This window comes from Oenanthe melanoleuca, chromosome Z, assembly GCF_029582105.1.
Source record: "Oenanthe melanoleuca isolate GR-GAL-2019-014 chromosome Z, OMel1.0, whole genome shotgun sequence".
Lineage (NCBI taxonomy): Eukaryota > Metazoa > Chordata > Aves > Passeriformes > Muscicapidae > Oenanthe > Oenanthe melanoleuca.
In genome coordinates, this window is record NC_079362.1 from 53,177,035 (window position 1) to 53,190,388 (window position 13,354).

The 13,354-nt window shown below is 40.7% G+C and overlaps 1 protein-coding gene across 1 annotated transcript in view; it reads left to right on the top strand.

Moving 5' to 3' along the window:
* The window catches only part of IQGAP2 (IQ motif containing GTPase activating protein 2), a 123,074-nt gene that overhangs the window by 73,540 nt on the left and 36,180 nt on the right, over positions 1-13,354 (top strand). Inside the window, 7 exon segments of the mRNA XM_056514751.1 lie at positions 3,781-3,959; positions 4,542-4,629; positions 5,196-5,359; positions 5,872-5,959; positions 8,350-8,513; positions 9,038-9,198; positions 11,481-11,605. Coding sequence (XP_056370726.1) covers positions 3,781-3,959; positions 4,542-4,629; positions 5,196-5,359; positions 5,872-5,959; positions 8,350-8,513; positions 9,038-9,198; positions 11,481-11,605 — 969 coding nt within the window.

Below are 13,354 nucleotides of genomic sequence, written 5' to 3' on the forward strand. Positions count from 1 at the left end.
TGCTGTGAGGACAAGTCATTGTTCCAGACTGACAGCTCTCTCCCATATGGTGTTGTATATTTGGAACTTTCCTCCATGGGTAGCTTTCAGTCTGTCTGGCCACTGGCATGTGTCTGCAAGGTGGAACCCTGCTGCAGGGTAGTCCTGCTGCACACTGTGTCTTGAACAGCTTCCATTCAAAAACAGAATTCAATGTTTTTTCTGCTGCTCATGATTACTCATGTGTAAGTCTGGGTGCTTTTCTCTATATCACTTCTCTTTTGTTTTTTTTTTTTTTTTTTTTTTTTTTTTTTTTTTTTTTTTTGGTGAAACAAAGTGATATATTACCCAAAAAATTGCTTTAATTTAAATGATATGAAATCAAGTGTGTCCACTTCAACCAACATTTGATCTCTAGTTATATTAAATCCTAGTCTTTTCAGAAGGGTAAACTGAAGAATAGAAGGATTGCCTTTGCTATTTTATTCGACCTTGCAAAGTGGCAAGCTGATTCATTATATTACTAGTGTGCTGATATTTTCAGAGCCTAACTTAAAATATTCTTGATGATGATTTGCATTGTCTGTGTTGTATATTTTGAAGCCTGCTTAATATGTGTGTGCTTCACCAAAGATAGTGCTTAAATTGCTGCCTTTTAAGTGGCAGGAGTTTTTTAGCAGATTTTCAGATATTTAGTGACTACCAAGCACTTTTTCAGGGAGCTTCCTCCCCTGAGGATGAAAGGGCTCGAACATCCTTCACTGAAAGCCTTATTATAGTGTGTAGGGCTTCCTTTAACTTCTGAAGTGTTTTCAGTTTTAGAAGAGCAGGTTTCCTGGTGCTGTTCTTTTTTTCCTCTGAGCAAGGATTGTGCTGTAGATAGCATGCTCTGCCCCATGGCAGGAAACATCTGCTGTGGGAACCCTCACTAGCAAGGCTGGATAATGGAGATCCTGCCAAAGGAAGGGGTCTACCATCCTTCTTCCTAAGTGGAGTACACAAGAGGAGATACGAAAGTGGAACAACTGCTGATGACTCCTACTCTGCTATCAGCAATAGTATGAATCAGCATGGAAAGAATAAGTTGACATGCTTTCACAGAAAGCTTATTCTGCGAGGAGACCTCTCTTTTATTCCATACTTACAGCCTGCTCTTTCAACATCTGCCATTATTTGTTAGGTTCAAGATTAGGAGAGAATCAATCTTTTGAGTGCTTTTTGCTAACTTCATTTAGGTTAGTGAAGCCTCTAACACAACTGTGGAAGAGATAACATCCTTCCTATGTGTTCTGATATATGAGGATGTAGGGATCATACACGTGTCTAAGAACAGCTCTCTTAGTCCTTTGGAGTGGATATGGATGTTCACAGAACCAGAGAATGCCTCAGGTGGGAAGGGACCCATATGGACATTTGAGTCCAAGTTTCTGATCCTCACAGGATTACCTAAAACTAAGCATACAGCTGAGATGCTCCTTGGACTCTCTCTGGTTTGATACTGTGACCATTTCCCTTGGCAGCCTGTTCCAGTAAATTACCACCCTCTCAATTAGAAAACTTTTCCTCATGTTCAGTGTGAGCTTTGTCTTTTCACAAAGCTTAATGACAAATGAAATCAGTGTGCTTGTATCTCCACCACCATGCTAGCTGCTTGTACTGCCCATCTCAATTGTGCTGAGCTAGAGTGCAACAGTTTTAGAACAGCTTTTTGGCACGAGCTCAGTGCTAAGCAATGGATTATGCACCAACAGCTATCCAGTAGCTGCCATATCTGAGGATGCAAAGCTTCAATTCATCCTTCATTTACCCCTATTGAGTGTTCAGTCTGACTTCCCTAAATTTGTACACTCCTTTTTTTCCGAAAGCCTCAAATTTGAAGCATCTTTGCTTTCTTTCATAAACTGAAAGAGACTGAAGTCTTTCAGACTCAGATATTTACACCTTCAGTTAAACTTGATCCAAATAAACTCTTTTTGCTGCATGCTTTTCTCTATTTCAGCAGAACCATGGAGGGCCAAGTAGAAAGCAATATTGGCAAAGTAAGGAAAGATGGTCACTGTGTTTTCCCTTTGCACATCTCCTTGGTGGAATGAAAGTAACTCCTAGGCAAGCTGCTGAGATGATAAATGGGGAGCTGCAATGTTCCTTCTTTGGGATGTGATCTAGATACTCATTTATCAGGAATTTTACATTTTGCATAGTAAAGTTTGTAAAACACTTGAGACTAATGTGCTATCAGGCAACCATTGGGGTCTCTTTGTGGCTTGAAGGTCCAGATAAAGTGCAGCTGTAATGCAAGTCCTTCATCTAAACTGATCTGAGGGCCAAAATGTGTTCAGGGAGTAACTGGGAGGAGTGTGTTAGGTACTACTCTACACCTAATTCACCTATAAGTGGTTTTGAATTTGTACACTCACACAGATTTACTGTGTGAAAAAACATGAGCTTCTGTGACTCTTAAATTCTTGGAGTCAACCATTTGTTTAGTAGATGAAGCTTTCTTTTCTCTCAAAGCAAAGGCTTAACACTTAAGCTGATCAATGGCTGGTGAGTCCTATGGCCCTTTTCCTTTTTTCCTGTGTAGAAACATTTTGAGGACCCTGCAAAGCCTGCAGGGTGTTTTTTGCCTCTGTTTGAAGTCTGCTGTCTTGTGGCCTTGCAGGTGACAGGAGGAGAGACCATTACATCAGTGTGTCTCATGTGCCTAGGGTTCATGGAGATCTTGATGTGCAAAGAACCATCTCAGGGAGGCTTAAATGTGATGTGCTTGGGGGCAGGGGGAGGTCTTAAATGTGTTTTTCCAGAGGACAAGTTTAATGGAACTTCAGTTGCCTCATTCTTGTGCAGCATCTCTTAGATATACTCAGTTTAGACAGTGCTTTCATATGGACACAAACACACAGCTTTAGGGTACAAACTACCAAAAATACTTTCAATTCCTACATGTAATTGCCTCCTAAGTAAAATAGGACTTGAATGATAAAATGTAACTCATGTTTTATTTTCTGTCAGTAAAATATTAAGTGTGTCATGGGTTAACCCCAGGCAGCAGCAAAGCCCCTCACTCACTCCCCAGCCAGCAAATCAGAAGGGTAAAAGCTGGAGAACTCATGGGTTGAGAAAAAGACACTTTAATAGAGAAAACAAAGGCTGTGCACACAAGCAAAACAAACCCAGGATTTAATTCAGTGCTTCCCATGAGCAGGCAGATGTTCAGCCATCTCCAGGACAGTCAAGCCCCATCACACATGATTGTGGCTTGGGAAGACACACTCCATCACTCCAATATCCCTCTCTTCCTGCTTTCCTCCACTTTATACACTGAGCTTGGTGCCACATGGTCTGGAACATCCCCTTGGTCAGTTTGGGTCACTGTCCTGGCTCTGTCTCCTCCCAAGCAGCCCCATTCCCCTCACCAGTGTGGCTGTACCAAAGCAGAAAAGGCCTTGGCTCTGTGCAAGCCCTTCTCAGCAATAACAAAAACATCTCTGTATTATCAACCCTGTGTTCAGCACAAATGCAAAACACAGCCCATGCCAGCCACTGAGAAGAAAATTAACCCTGCCCCAGCTGAAACCAGCACACCCCTCTTTGGGGGGAGGGTGAACATGGAACAGACTGCCATGTGCCACCTTTGAGTAAGCACAGAGTTCTGCAGTCTAGAGGAAACATGGAGTGGAACCTTCAAATCTGTGAATTATTGAACGTAAATCCAACGCTCCTTTCAAATAAATCAGAAGAAACAGCTGCAGCTTTGACTTCTTTGCTTCCTGAAGCTCAGGACTGTGCTTTCAATTCTAGTGCACGCGGCTGTAATTGCAATCAACGAGGCTGTGGAGAAGGGAATCGCCGAGCAAACCATTGCCACTCTGAGGAACCCAAATGCAATGCTGCTCAACGTGGACGAGGAGCTGGCGCAGGACTATCAGAACGAGCTCTTTGATGCTAAAAGGAAGAAAGAATCAAGTGCAAGACTCAAGGTAGTGGGGTTTTATTTGTACTCCTAGTACACGAGTTTCTTCATTTTCTTTGTCGTGCTATAGCATTATTGTTTTAAAAATTAACTTAATTTTTAAAATCAGTACAATCGGGAGGAAACCCCCACTTTTAAGGTAACTAAGAGAAATTGTGGTAATGCAACAAGCTAAAAGCCAATTTTATAAGAATATGGTAACTATGAGAATGATGCAGCTTAACTGTGCCCAAAGACTAAATATACCAGAGGACTCAATAGTAAAAAAGACTAGTTTTCTTCTATTAATTGCTTTAGAAAAAATAAATTTACTTCTTAAAAAGTTGTAAATACAATAATACCCTTTTTTGAGTATAAAGTATAACCTCTGCCACAGATATTTAATGTGAAATTATTTGCTGTGTTCTTTTACATGAGAGCTAATGGTCTCTATGACAAAGTGCTAATTTCCTCCATTCACTTAGTCAACAAATTCCTTTACAAATACCTTCAGTAAATACTTCAGCTGATGCAGTTTTAATGACTTTGACTAACAGCTTTTCTTTCTGCAAACTGTTTTGTGTGAACTAGCAACATTTTGTTTTCTTAGAATGGCACAATTTCTGATGAAGAGAGAGATGTCTACGAGGAGTTGCTGACACAAGCTGAGATTCAAGGCAATATCAATAAAATAAACAGTAAGCTATTCTGGATCCTCGTGGAAGTATGCACACAATACGTGATCTCCCAGATTCCAGCTGAACACAACTTGAGTCCACCTGAACAAACAAAATATTTCTATGGAAACTTGTAAAATATGCATAAGTGGCTAATGTCTCTCTACAACTGTTTTTGTCATGCTATTCCTTCTCTACTAATCTTTGGGGGGGGGGGTGGAGCTAATTTCTCTTTGTGGTTTTTGCTGTAGGGATTCCTCAGTTCAGAATCAAATCATTTATTGCCTGCTCTGTTTCTTCATGTTCTTTTTGTGTGTGCAGAATACTGTAAATTTTGAACCCCTCTTCTATATAGACCCAAAATTCATTCATAAGCTTTTGCTTAGCTGTGGTAGAGCTGCTTCCACCCAGGCTCACACAGAGCCAGAGACTCCCTTTGTAGGACTGGACAGGAAAGAGGTAATTCTCTGCTAGAAAAAGGCTGCCACCCTAGCTGGCTTTCACAAAAAGTGAGATGCTGACAGCAATGGACATTTTCCCCCCATGAAAGCCGTATTTGCTGTTCATAGGCGTTGTTTTCATTGCAGTTCACGTAGCTTTAGTCCAAGTGAATGAGGCTATTGACCGGCAAGATGAGGGGGCACTGATGGCAGGTCTGAGCCGCCCTGCTCTGAGCCTACTTGACGTTCTGCCGCAAAATTCCTCATGGTACCTCTTGCAATTGTGTGGTTCTAAAGAACAGAAAATGCAGGTAATTGAATTGAACAGGTGCTACTTGTCAGTTTTTTAGCTGGTTTTAATCCAGAGAGAAATTGTCGTTACTCTGCCTTCCAGCACCATTTATGAAAAGTTTTATCAATATTTGAGAATAATTTATGTACTAATCAACACCAAAGAGCTGCATTTGCTCTTAAGAGCATGATAATCTTGTGAGTACTTACTAAGATATTAGAAGAAAATTTAACATATAACATGCAGCCCCTAATATTTTATTTCGAAAATAAGTTATAACTTGAGTATAAATAAAAGTAATACTGAATCATTAATGTTAAATTAAAGTATGTCAATTGGGTTTTAAGGAGAAAATATATTATTTTAACTAAGATGAAAATGACAGGAAAAGATTAATGCTGTGTTTACTGAGCCTTGTGTTTGATGCACAGGTGATAGTACAATCAAATCCCAGTGTACCATCACCAGACTTTATCCCTTATCTCCCATCAAACAAAAACATAATTAAACCTTGTTTTTCTGATCTGTTAGATAGCAGGCATTCCAAATATGCTCGACAAAAGTGAAATACAGAAAGAAGTTAGTGTTGCCAATGCGGAAGCTGAGGCTCACAAGCTTAGTGAGTAACTGTTTTAATATTCTTTACCATCCCCTTTTAATTATGTTAAGATAATCGAGTCGACCATTTCTTGCACATAAACAAGGCTTCTCCAACTGAAGCCACGTGTGTTGCATTTTGCTCTCATAATCTTTCTTCTCAGTGTCACAATTGCCAAGTCACCAATTGGATGCACTCCTATTGAGAGAACTGATTTGAGCCACTGGCAAGCACAGTGGCAAAAAACTGAAAGCTTGATGACTTGAAGAAATATTTATCAGGGCAGTATCAATATTCACTTGGGAGCAGTGACCATACTTGTAGAGTTAAGACAGAGGAATATTTTGCAATCACATTGCAGGAAAAAAATAATTCTCGCTTTTAGACACACGTTATCTAAATCTAACCCATTCTCAGTCTGTTAAGAATACCACATGGCACAAGTTATAGTTTGTAAAAAATATAGTTAAAGGGGATCTAAATTTGCAGTGCATGTGTTGCTGCTTTTGACTGGAAACTTCTTTGCTAGGAAGTTAACCTTTGCCTGATCTGCTGTCATCCTGGGCATGGCTGTTTTGTTTCTGGTACTGTATTCAATGCTTTGAAATCCAGGCTGATTGCTTTTGTAATGTGCAAAAAGGCTATATTGTGAGGTCAGCTTATGTCAGAAGAAAAATTTGACTTTATACCTTAAATGTTAGCCTGTTTCAGGTTAGTTAGCCATGATGAGGAGTACTTTCTCTAAAAGAGTTGCCTCTTGATAAAGGAAAGGAAGAAGAAAATGCGATGTGTGAAAAGCATTAACAGCGATCTGGAGAGTAACTTAGTTCTTATGATTTGCGTAAGAAGAAAAAAAATAGTGGCTTTTGATACAGGACCGTGAGTAATGTAAAATATGTTTTGCAATTTGCATGCTGGGTTTCAAAACTAGAAGTCAATAGCTTGGTTGTTGGCTGCAGAACTAGCCTAGTCCATTTCTGGACCCTGACTCTTTTCCTCTTTACTGTTTTCTTTAAAAAGCATGTATGCATGCTGTAGCTGTGAGAGCCTTTCCTGGTTTCTAACTGTAGGAATAGCCAGAAGAGAGAGTCTTCAGGGACAACGTGGCCTCATATGACTACACTTCAGAGAAAATGAAATGAGAGGCGAGGGGCTTTTTTTAGGTGGGCCTAGCTAAAAGGTTTTCAAAGACTTTGTGTTGTGTAATAAGCTCTGAGAGTTGCTGCATGCATGAACTGTGGATGATGTCTTCTGAACAAGTAGTCTTGTCCCAGATTTGGGCAGTCAGTGATAACTGAAAATGTTCCCTGGGTAACAGTACACAGAAAAGCCATATGATAAGGTACAGGAGTGATGCTTATTGATGGAAAGGGCATTTGCATAATTGCTCTTTTTCAATTGGCCACATGTGCTCTAACCTTCAAGGCTGCTTCCCTTTCTGCCAGGCCAGAGTAGTGCCTTGTACAGTGTGTTCCTGGGTGTGCCCTGGCCTGGGTTTCTTCAGAGATGGCTCTTCCAGGTGTGCAATTATGGTGGCAGTGACTAAGCTGAGGGATGGTGTAATGCTTCTGCAGCTGCCCAAGTGGGAAGTGTTTTTCAGCATTTTTCTGGCTTCAAACCACTGACAAAGTCAGTCCAGCAAAAAGCTAAGCAGGCAAGTTGTTCAGGTACTGAAAAGGTTTACTCTTGTATACCTCTATTGGGGTCTGTTTAAATTAAAATCTGAGCTGTAGCAAAGGGATTAATTTCTAGATGGCAGTGCCTGTAAGGACTGCTCTTCCACACTGGTGGGAAAACAAAAAGGTTTGGCATGCAGATGAAGTTCTAGAAACCCCACAGCATGTGGTTTTCCATCAGTTCAGCTACTGATTTCTCTGGCAGAAAATCCCACCCCTCTCATAGATTTGGCTGATTTCCACCAGGCCTCTTGAAACAGACACCAACAGTGTTGGTACTTCAGGTACTGGCCTTTTAGCTATCTCAGCTGGATGCTGCCAAAGGAGGAGCTGAGGGAGGAGAGGTGGTGCAGAAGGAAGGGAGCATTTGGGGTGAAGCAAGACTGAGGTGCTGGAGCCTACATACACAGCAGTACCTGCTGCAAGCACACCCAGGAGGAGTTGGATCTTTTGTGCTAGGGTGGGGTCAGCTGCTTGTTTTATGTTACAGGTGCAATAAGCAGTCTTCTCATTTTTAGAAGTCCAGAAATTTTGAAGTCCTCCAGTCAATTGCTCCATACCTTTGAACTGAGACTGTTTTTGCAATATTCAGCAGTCATGTCATTTCACAAAAATGTTTTTTTCTCTTGTGACAGCAAATCATATTCTTTGTAATAGCCTAGTTGTCATTTACATGGCATGAAGAACAAACAGCATATGAAAATTAATAAGCTTTTTTCCCCTGCTGTTCTCTAGAACTTATAGCGGTTGACAATATCAATACAGCAATTCGTAACTGTGATCCTAGTAAAACACTGGTTGCACTGATGAAACCTGAGGCACAGCTGCCTGTTGTTCACTCATTTGCTGCTGCTGTCTATCAGACTGAGCTGTTCAACCTCCAACAACAGAATGCTGTGGTAAGAGTGAAAAGCTTACAGCCTGCTCGTTGATGTTGTGTAGTCAGACATGAAAGAGCACAAACATAGCATGTTGTTGTGTCAAATCAGACAATTCTCTTGCCATGATGTTATGTATTGCATGAATCATTTTGGTTGAAAAGGCAATATTTAATTGCAGAGTTTGTTTCATGCCACACTTCAATCTGGCTGAGCTCCTGTGTTAAGACAAATCAACTGACTTTTTAAATTGTTGCATGCTCTTAATGAGGACTAACTCTGGTTCATATATTGTGTAGAAAAGTAATCCCCTGTTGAGAGTAGAACCAGAAGAGATGAGGTTGGGGCAAAAGAAGGAAAAGAAGGACATAGAAACCCACTGATCACCACCACCACTGATGTGTCAGTCTGGCATGCCTGTGATTAGGAACCTTTCCAGGCTTCTTAAACCAAGCCCATCTCCTTGATGGTGTCTAGAGTGTGTAACTCAAATTTGTTACACTGCTTATTTAGCTTCCTGACTGCAGTACATTGTTGTCCTACAGAACTACCTGGCACATGATGAACTGTCTATTGCAGTAGAAATGTTGTCAGCTGTTGTGCTGCTAAACCAGACCTTGGAAAATAAGGACATCCTAATGATAAAAAATCATCTCAGAGACCCATGCACTGGCTTCAATAATCTGGAAGAGGAAAACTTGCAACGGTAAAGGTTCATTTTGTCTTGTCTGGATGAGACTTGGCAAATTCTGAAAAAAATAAGTAGGCTTTTTTTTTGGGTGGGCTGTCCTGTGTTGTGGCTGTAAAATTACAAGATAAAGATCTGTGTTTTAAATTAATAAGGGAGAGTGTGGCAATTGCTGTACTAGTTGTATCTAAATATAAGAAATAGCACAGCCTTGAAGGCTGTAGATGTGTGAGTTGCAGAAAAAAAATCCTCAGAAAGCAAACATGAACATCTGACAAGAACTTTTGCAGATGCTAACATGTGAAACAACTGTAGCTGGAAACTGTTAATCACTAACCACTCTGCAATTCTGAAAGATGATCTTTGGAATGAGATAGTGTTTAATGCCTTGGGGTCCAGGAGATCTCTTGACCCATGGCCAAGCCCTTTTTTTGCTTGCTAGAAAAGTGAACACAATGCTGTGGCATACACGTATGTTCAACATTGCATTATAGACTTCACTTGGCTGCCTGCTTGCCCTGTCCCTTGTCTGACTTACCACAGATGTGCTGCTACTGCAGTTGCTCTCTAGTCTATCAATAAAAAATCAGGCAATACGAGGGATCTGTGCCCCCAGTGTGCAAGGGAGAACTGGGAATGGACCAGTTCCTGTCTCTTGGCACAGGTGGTGGAAACCTCCACATGCTTCTGGAAGGCAATAGTAGGAAAAGGGACCACATAGCTGAAGATCTTCACTAGGTTGTCCAGGGGCATGCATCTGAGATTGGCCCTTGCTGAGTGTCTCAAAGCCAGAAGGAAGGCAGTCAGATTAGGAATAAGAAGCCAGTGTTTTGGTCAGAGAGAGAAGAATGGCATAAAATGGAGCAAAACTAATTGCTCCATCTCTGCTAATGTGAGGTGGTGCTTGTGAGCAAGAGAAGCAACATTATAAATGTCCAGAAATGGCCCCAGAGTGTCCCAAGTGTGGCATTTCTGGTGATATTAGTGACCCAATCTTTAGATTACACTGTCAATCAACACAGATGAAACAGCAGGAGTTAGTTGGACTGGACAAGTAAATAAAATTATGCCAGTATGTTAACCTGTGCTGCCAACCATATGTTGAATACTTTAGGAAGCTTTGACTTGCACAGTAAAGAAGAGATACAGCAGAACTAGAAAAACTTCATTCTGGGAGATGTGTTCAATGGCTTTCTATCAGAAGAGATGGGTTTATTGGGAATGTGTTTTCTGGAAGAGAGGATTTAGGGGAACTATGGCATAGGGGAAATATGTCATAGGTCTCCAAAACTCTTCATGTTGTGGAGGTTAATAGAATCAGTCACAGCTTCTAATAGCTCAAGTTGTTTGGGGATTTTTGAGAATTTAATAAAGAAAATTTTGGACCCTATTATTTTTTTTTAAAGCTGTCATCTCACAAAACACATAGTGGGGCTAATTCCTCAATAATACAAAAGATTTTAAAATAGAGCAGGTAGATTAATGAAGTTTAGCCTTGTTTGCAACTATTAAAGTGATACACAGTCCCAGCTCCAGAAGCCCTTAAACAAAGGGTACTTGATGCTGAAAAGACAAATCAGATTAGGAAATTATGAATCTCTCCTATGTTTTTCTCCTGCCAGCCATTCCTTCCTCAGGCTTCTGATCTAAATAGGAGACATATATTTTATTTCACATACTTAGCAGTTCTATGCTTTATTCAGAAATACTAAAATTATTTAGCTTAGGTACACATGAATATGCACTGCTATGAAGGTTTCCAGCTTCCCTGATCTGTGAGCCTTCTAGGAAGGGAGGACACAAACTACAGAGCCTGTGCTTGGAGAATCTTGAGTTGTGGGGAGAGAGGTGCAATTTCATTTTTTTTTTCCCATGGCTCATCATCTTCCTCAGGGAGGTAGCAGGAGATGCTGTTACCTGATACTACTGACTGAAATTGTGGTCTTGGAATAGTGTCAGGAAGACATCAATAGTTTCCTAAAGCAAGAAGCTGTACATAATTTTTCTCCACCTTTATCTCTTGTACCATACAGCTGTATGTGTGTGTATGTATTTGTATTGTCATCATGACACATAGCCAAGAAAAGTTCTCTGAATTACAGGGCCATTTCTTCAGATCCTGAAATGCATGTGTAGAACAGGCAGCTTGCATGTCTGTATAATTTCTGGCAAGAGCTGAGTTTGTCTGAAATTGAGTAATTGGAAAAAATACTAGTCACTGAATTATACATCTGACTAACTCTTTATGGCACTTTATCTTATATATGAAATACATTTATGTATTTTATATCTTCTTATAGTTATGCTGATACACTATTGTCTATTAAGTCAGAGGCTTCATCTCAAGGCCAAGATTATTTAAGCTGGAATGATATCCAGAACTGCATTGACATGGTTAATATGCAAATTCAAGAAGAAAATGAAAGTAAGTAATTTTTCCTCCACATTGCCCGAAGAGGTCATAGTCAGGTCTTTGGTATGTAAATCTATAAACTGAGTGGCCTCATTCAGACACTCTTGGAAAGAGAAGAGCAGTTAAAATTTTTGAAAGCCTGATGATCTTTAAATGTCTTTGAAATGTTCCTGTCTGTTTCAGAGGCTGAAGGATATCATAGGGTGCCTGCCTTCTGCAGTGTTAAAGATGCTATGGTTCTGCCTGCTTGGCAGTATGTTCCAGCCCTGGATGGTCTCACTTTGGGGATTTTGCAGTTGTAAGCAAAGAGCGCATTAGTACATAGGAAGGAAATTGAGTGTTCCATTGAAAAGTGTGTTTTATTGTGTAAATGATTCCAAGTGATTGTTTTTTCACAGGGGAGTCAATAAGAAGTTAGACAGTGCATGTATCTGTCTTGCTCTCCTTTTGGGTAACTTGATATGGTAACTGTCTGAGAGTAGCTTCTGATGCCCACATGTTCTCATGTGAATGGATTTAAAATTTATTTTTTAAGCTGAATATTACTATATTGCCTTGAGAGGATGGTATTATATTAAACATGATAGCTGGTCATTTGGGCTTCAAGAAACCTAAAGCACCAAATTCTTCCACTGCATGTAAAAATTTGAAACTATCAAGTTATGCCGAATTTGCTGGAGCAAGGAAATGAGAGGCAGCTTTCAGACTGCCAGCCATTTCAGAAGCAGTCTCAGTGCACTTTGAGAGGCTTTGTAAGACACAGGCTGCTCTGCCTTTCCTGTACTGCCATTAGTGTCAGGCATGCTGCTGTTTCGTACTGGTAAGGGAAATTTTATATTGCAGAATTTCTAAAACTGGCTGAATTATTGCTTCCTAAATCCAGCCCAGTGGTTGCCATGGATCCTCACAGCTTGCTTGCCATGTGTGCCCTCTGGCAAGGTGGGGTGCAGAGCAGTTTATTTGACTGGCAGAGTCACTTTTTTGTCTGAACCTCTGCACTTAGTAGGACTTGGAACAGACCTTGCAGTAGCAGTGAAAGTCTTGAGTACCAAAATAGCTGCTCTTGCTCTCATTGACACTGACCTCTGCCTGGGAATGTTTAGAGAGGGCAGATAGGCAGAGTGAAGAGGAAGAAGGGACGCCTCTGTTTCCATAAGCAAGTCCCAGATCTGCATAGTCCTTCTTTTGGACCACCGTGGAAAAATGGCTCATTCCCCAAGCCTTATGTTAGCCTGGATCTGCAGCCTCACCAGGTGGGTTGTGGTGGGTCTAGAGACCCACCCTATTGAGGGATGATCCACTGGGAACAGGGATGTCATCCCTCACAGGTGATGGCAAAACCCTTGACTGATGCCTTTCCGGGATGGCTTTAGGGACCACAGGCAGTGCATTCAGTGCTGTTTAGGGGCAGAAGGAAATAGATTTGAAACTGTTTGTCCCAGTCTGAAGAACATGAGTAAAGGTTTTATTAAATACACAGGGCCTTACTTCCTGACTGAAGTACTGTGTGCCACTGGTCAGCATTGTCTGTTTGGTTATTTACAGTGGAATTACAAGAAATGAGGTTAAGTTGCTATGTAATGCTGTAGCTGGGAGTGCAGTATATATGTATTTGTCCAAATCAGGGTTTCAAATAATGTGGTCTGAAATCACTTGAAAATAAGACTTTCAGTGCTGTAAGCCAATATGTTAAACATATAAATATGTGACTCTTAAGCTTCATGTAGGTGCTTCTTCCCAGAAAATAGGAAAATCTGTTTT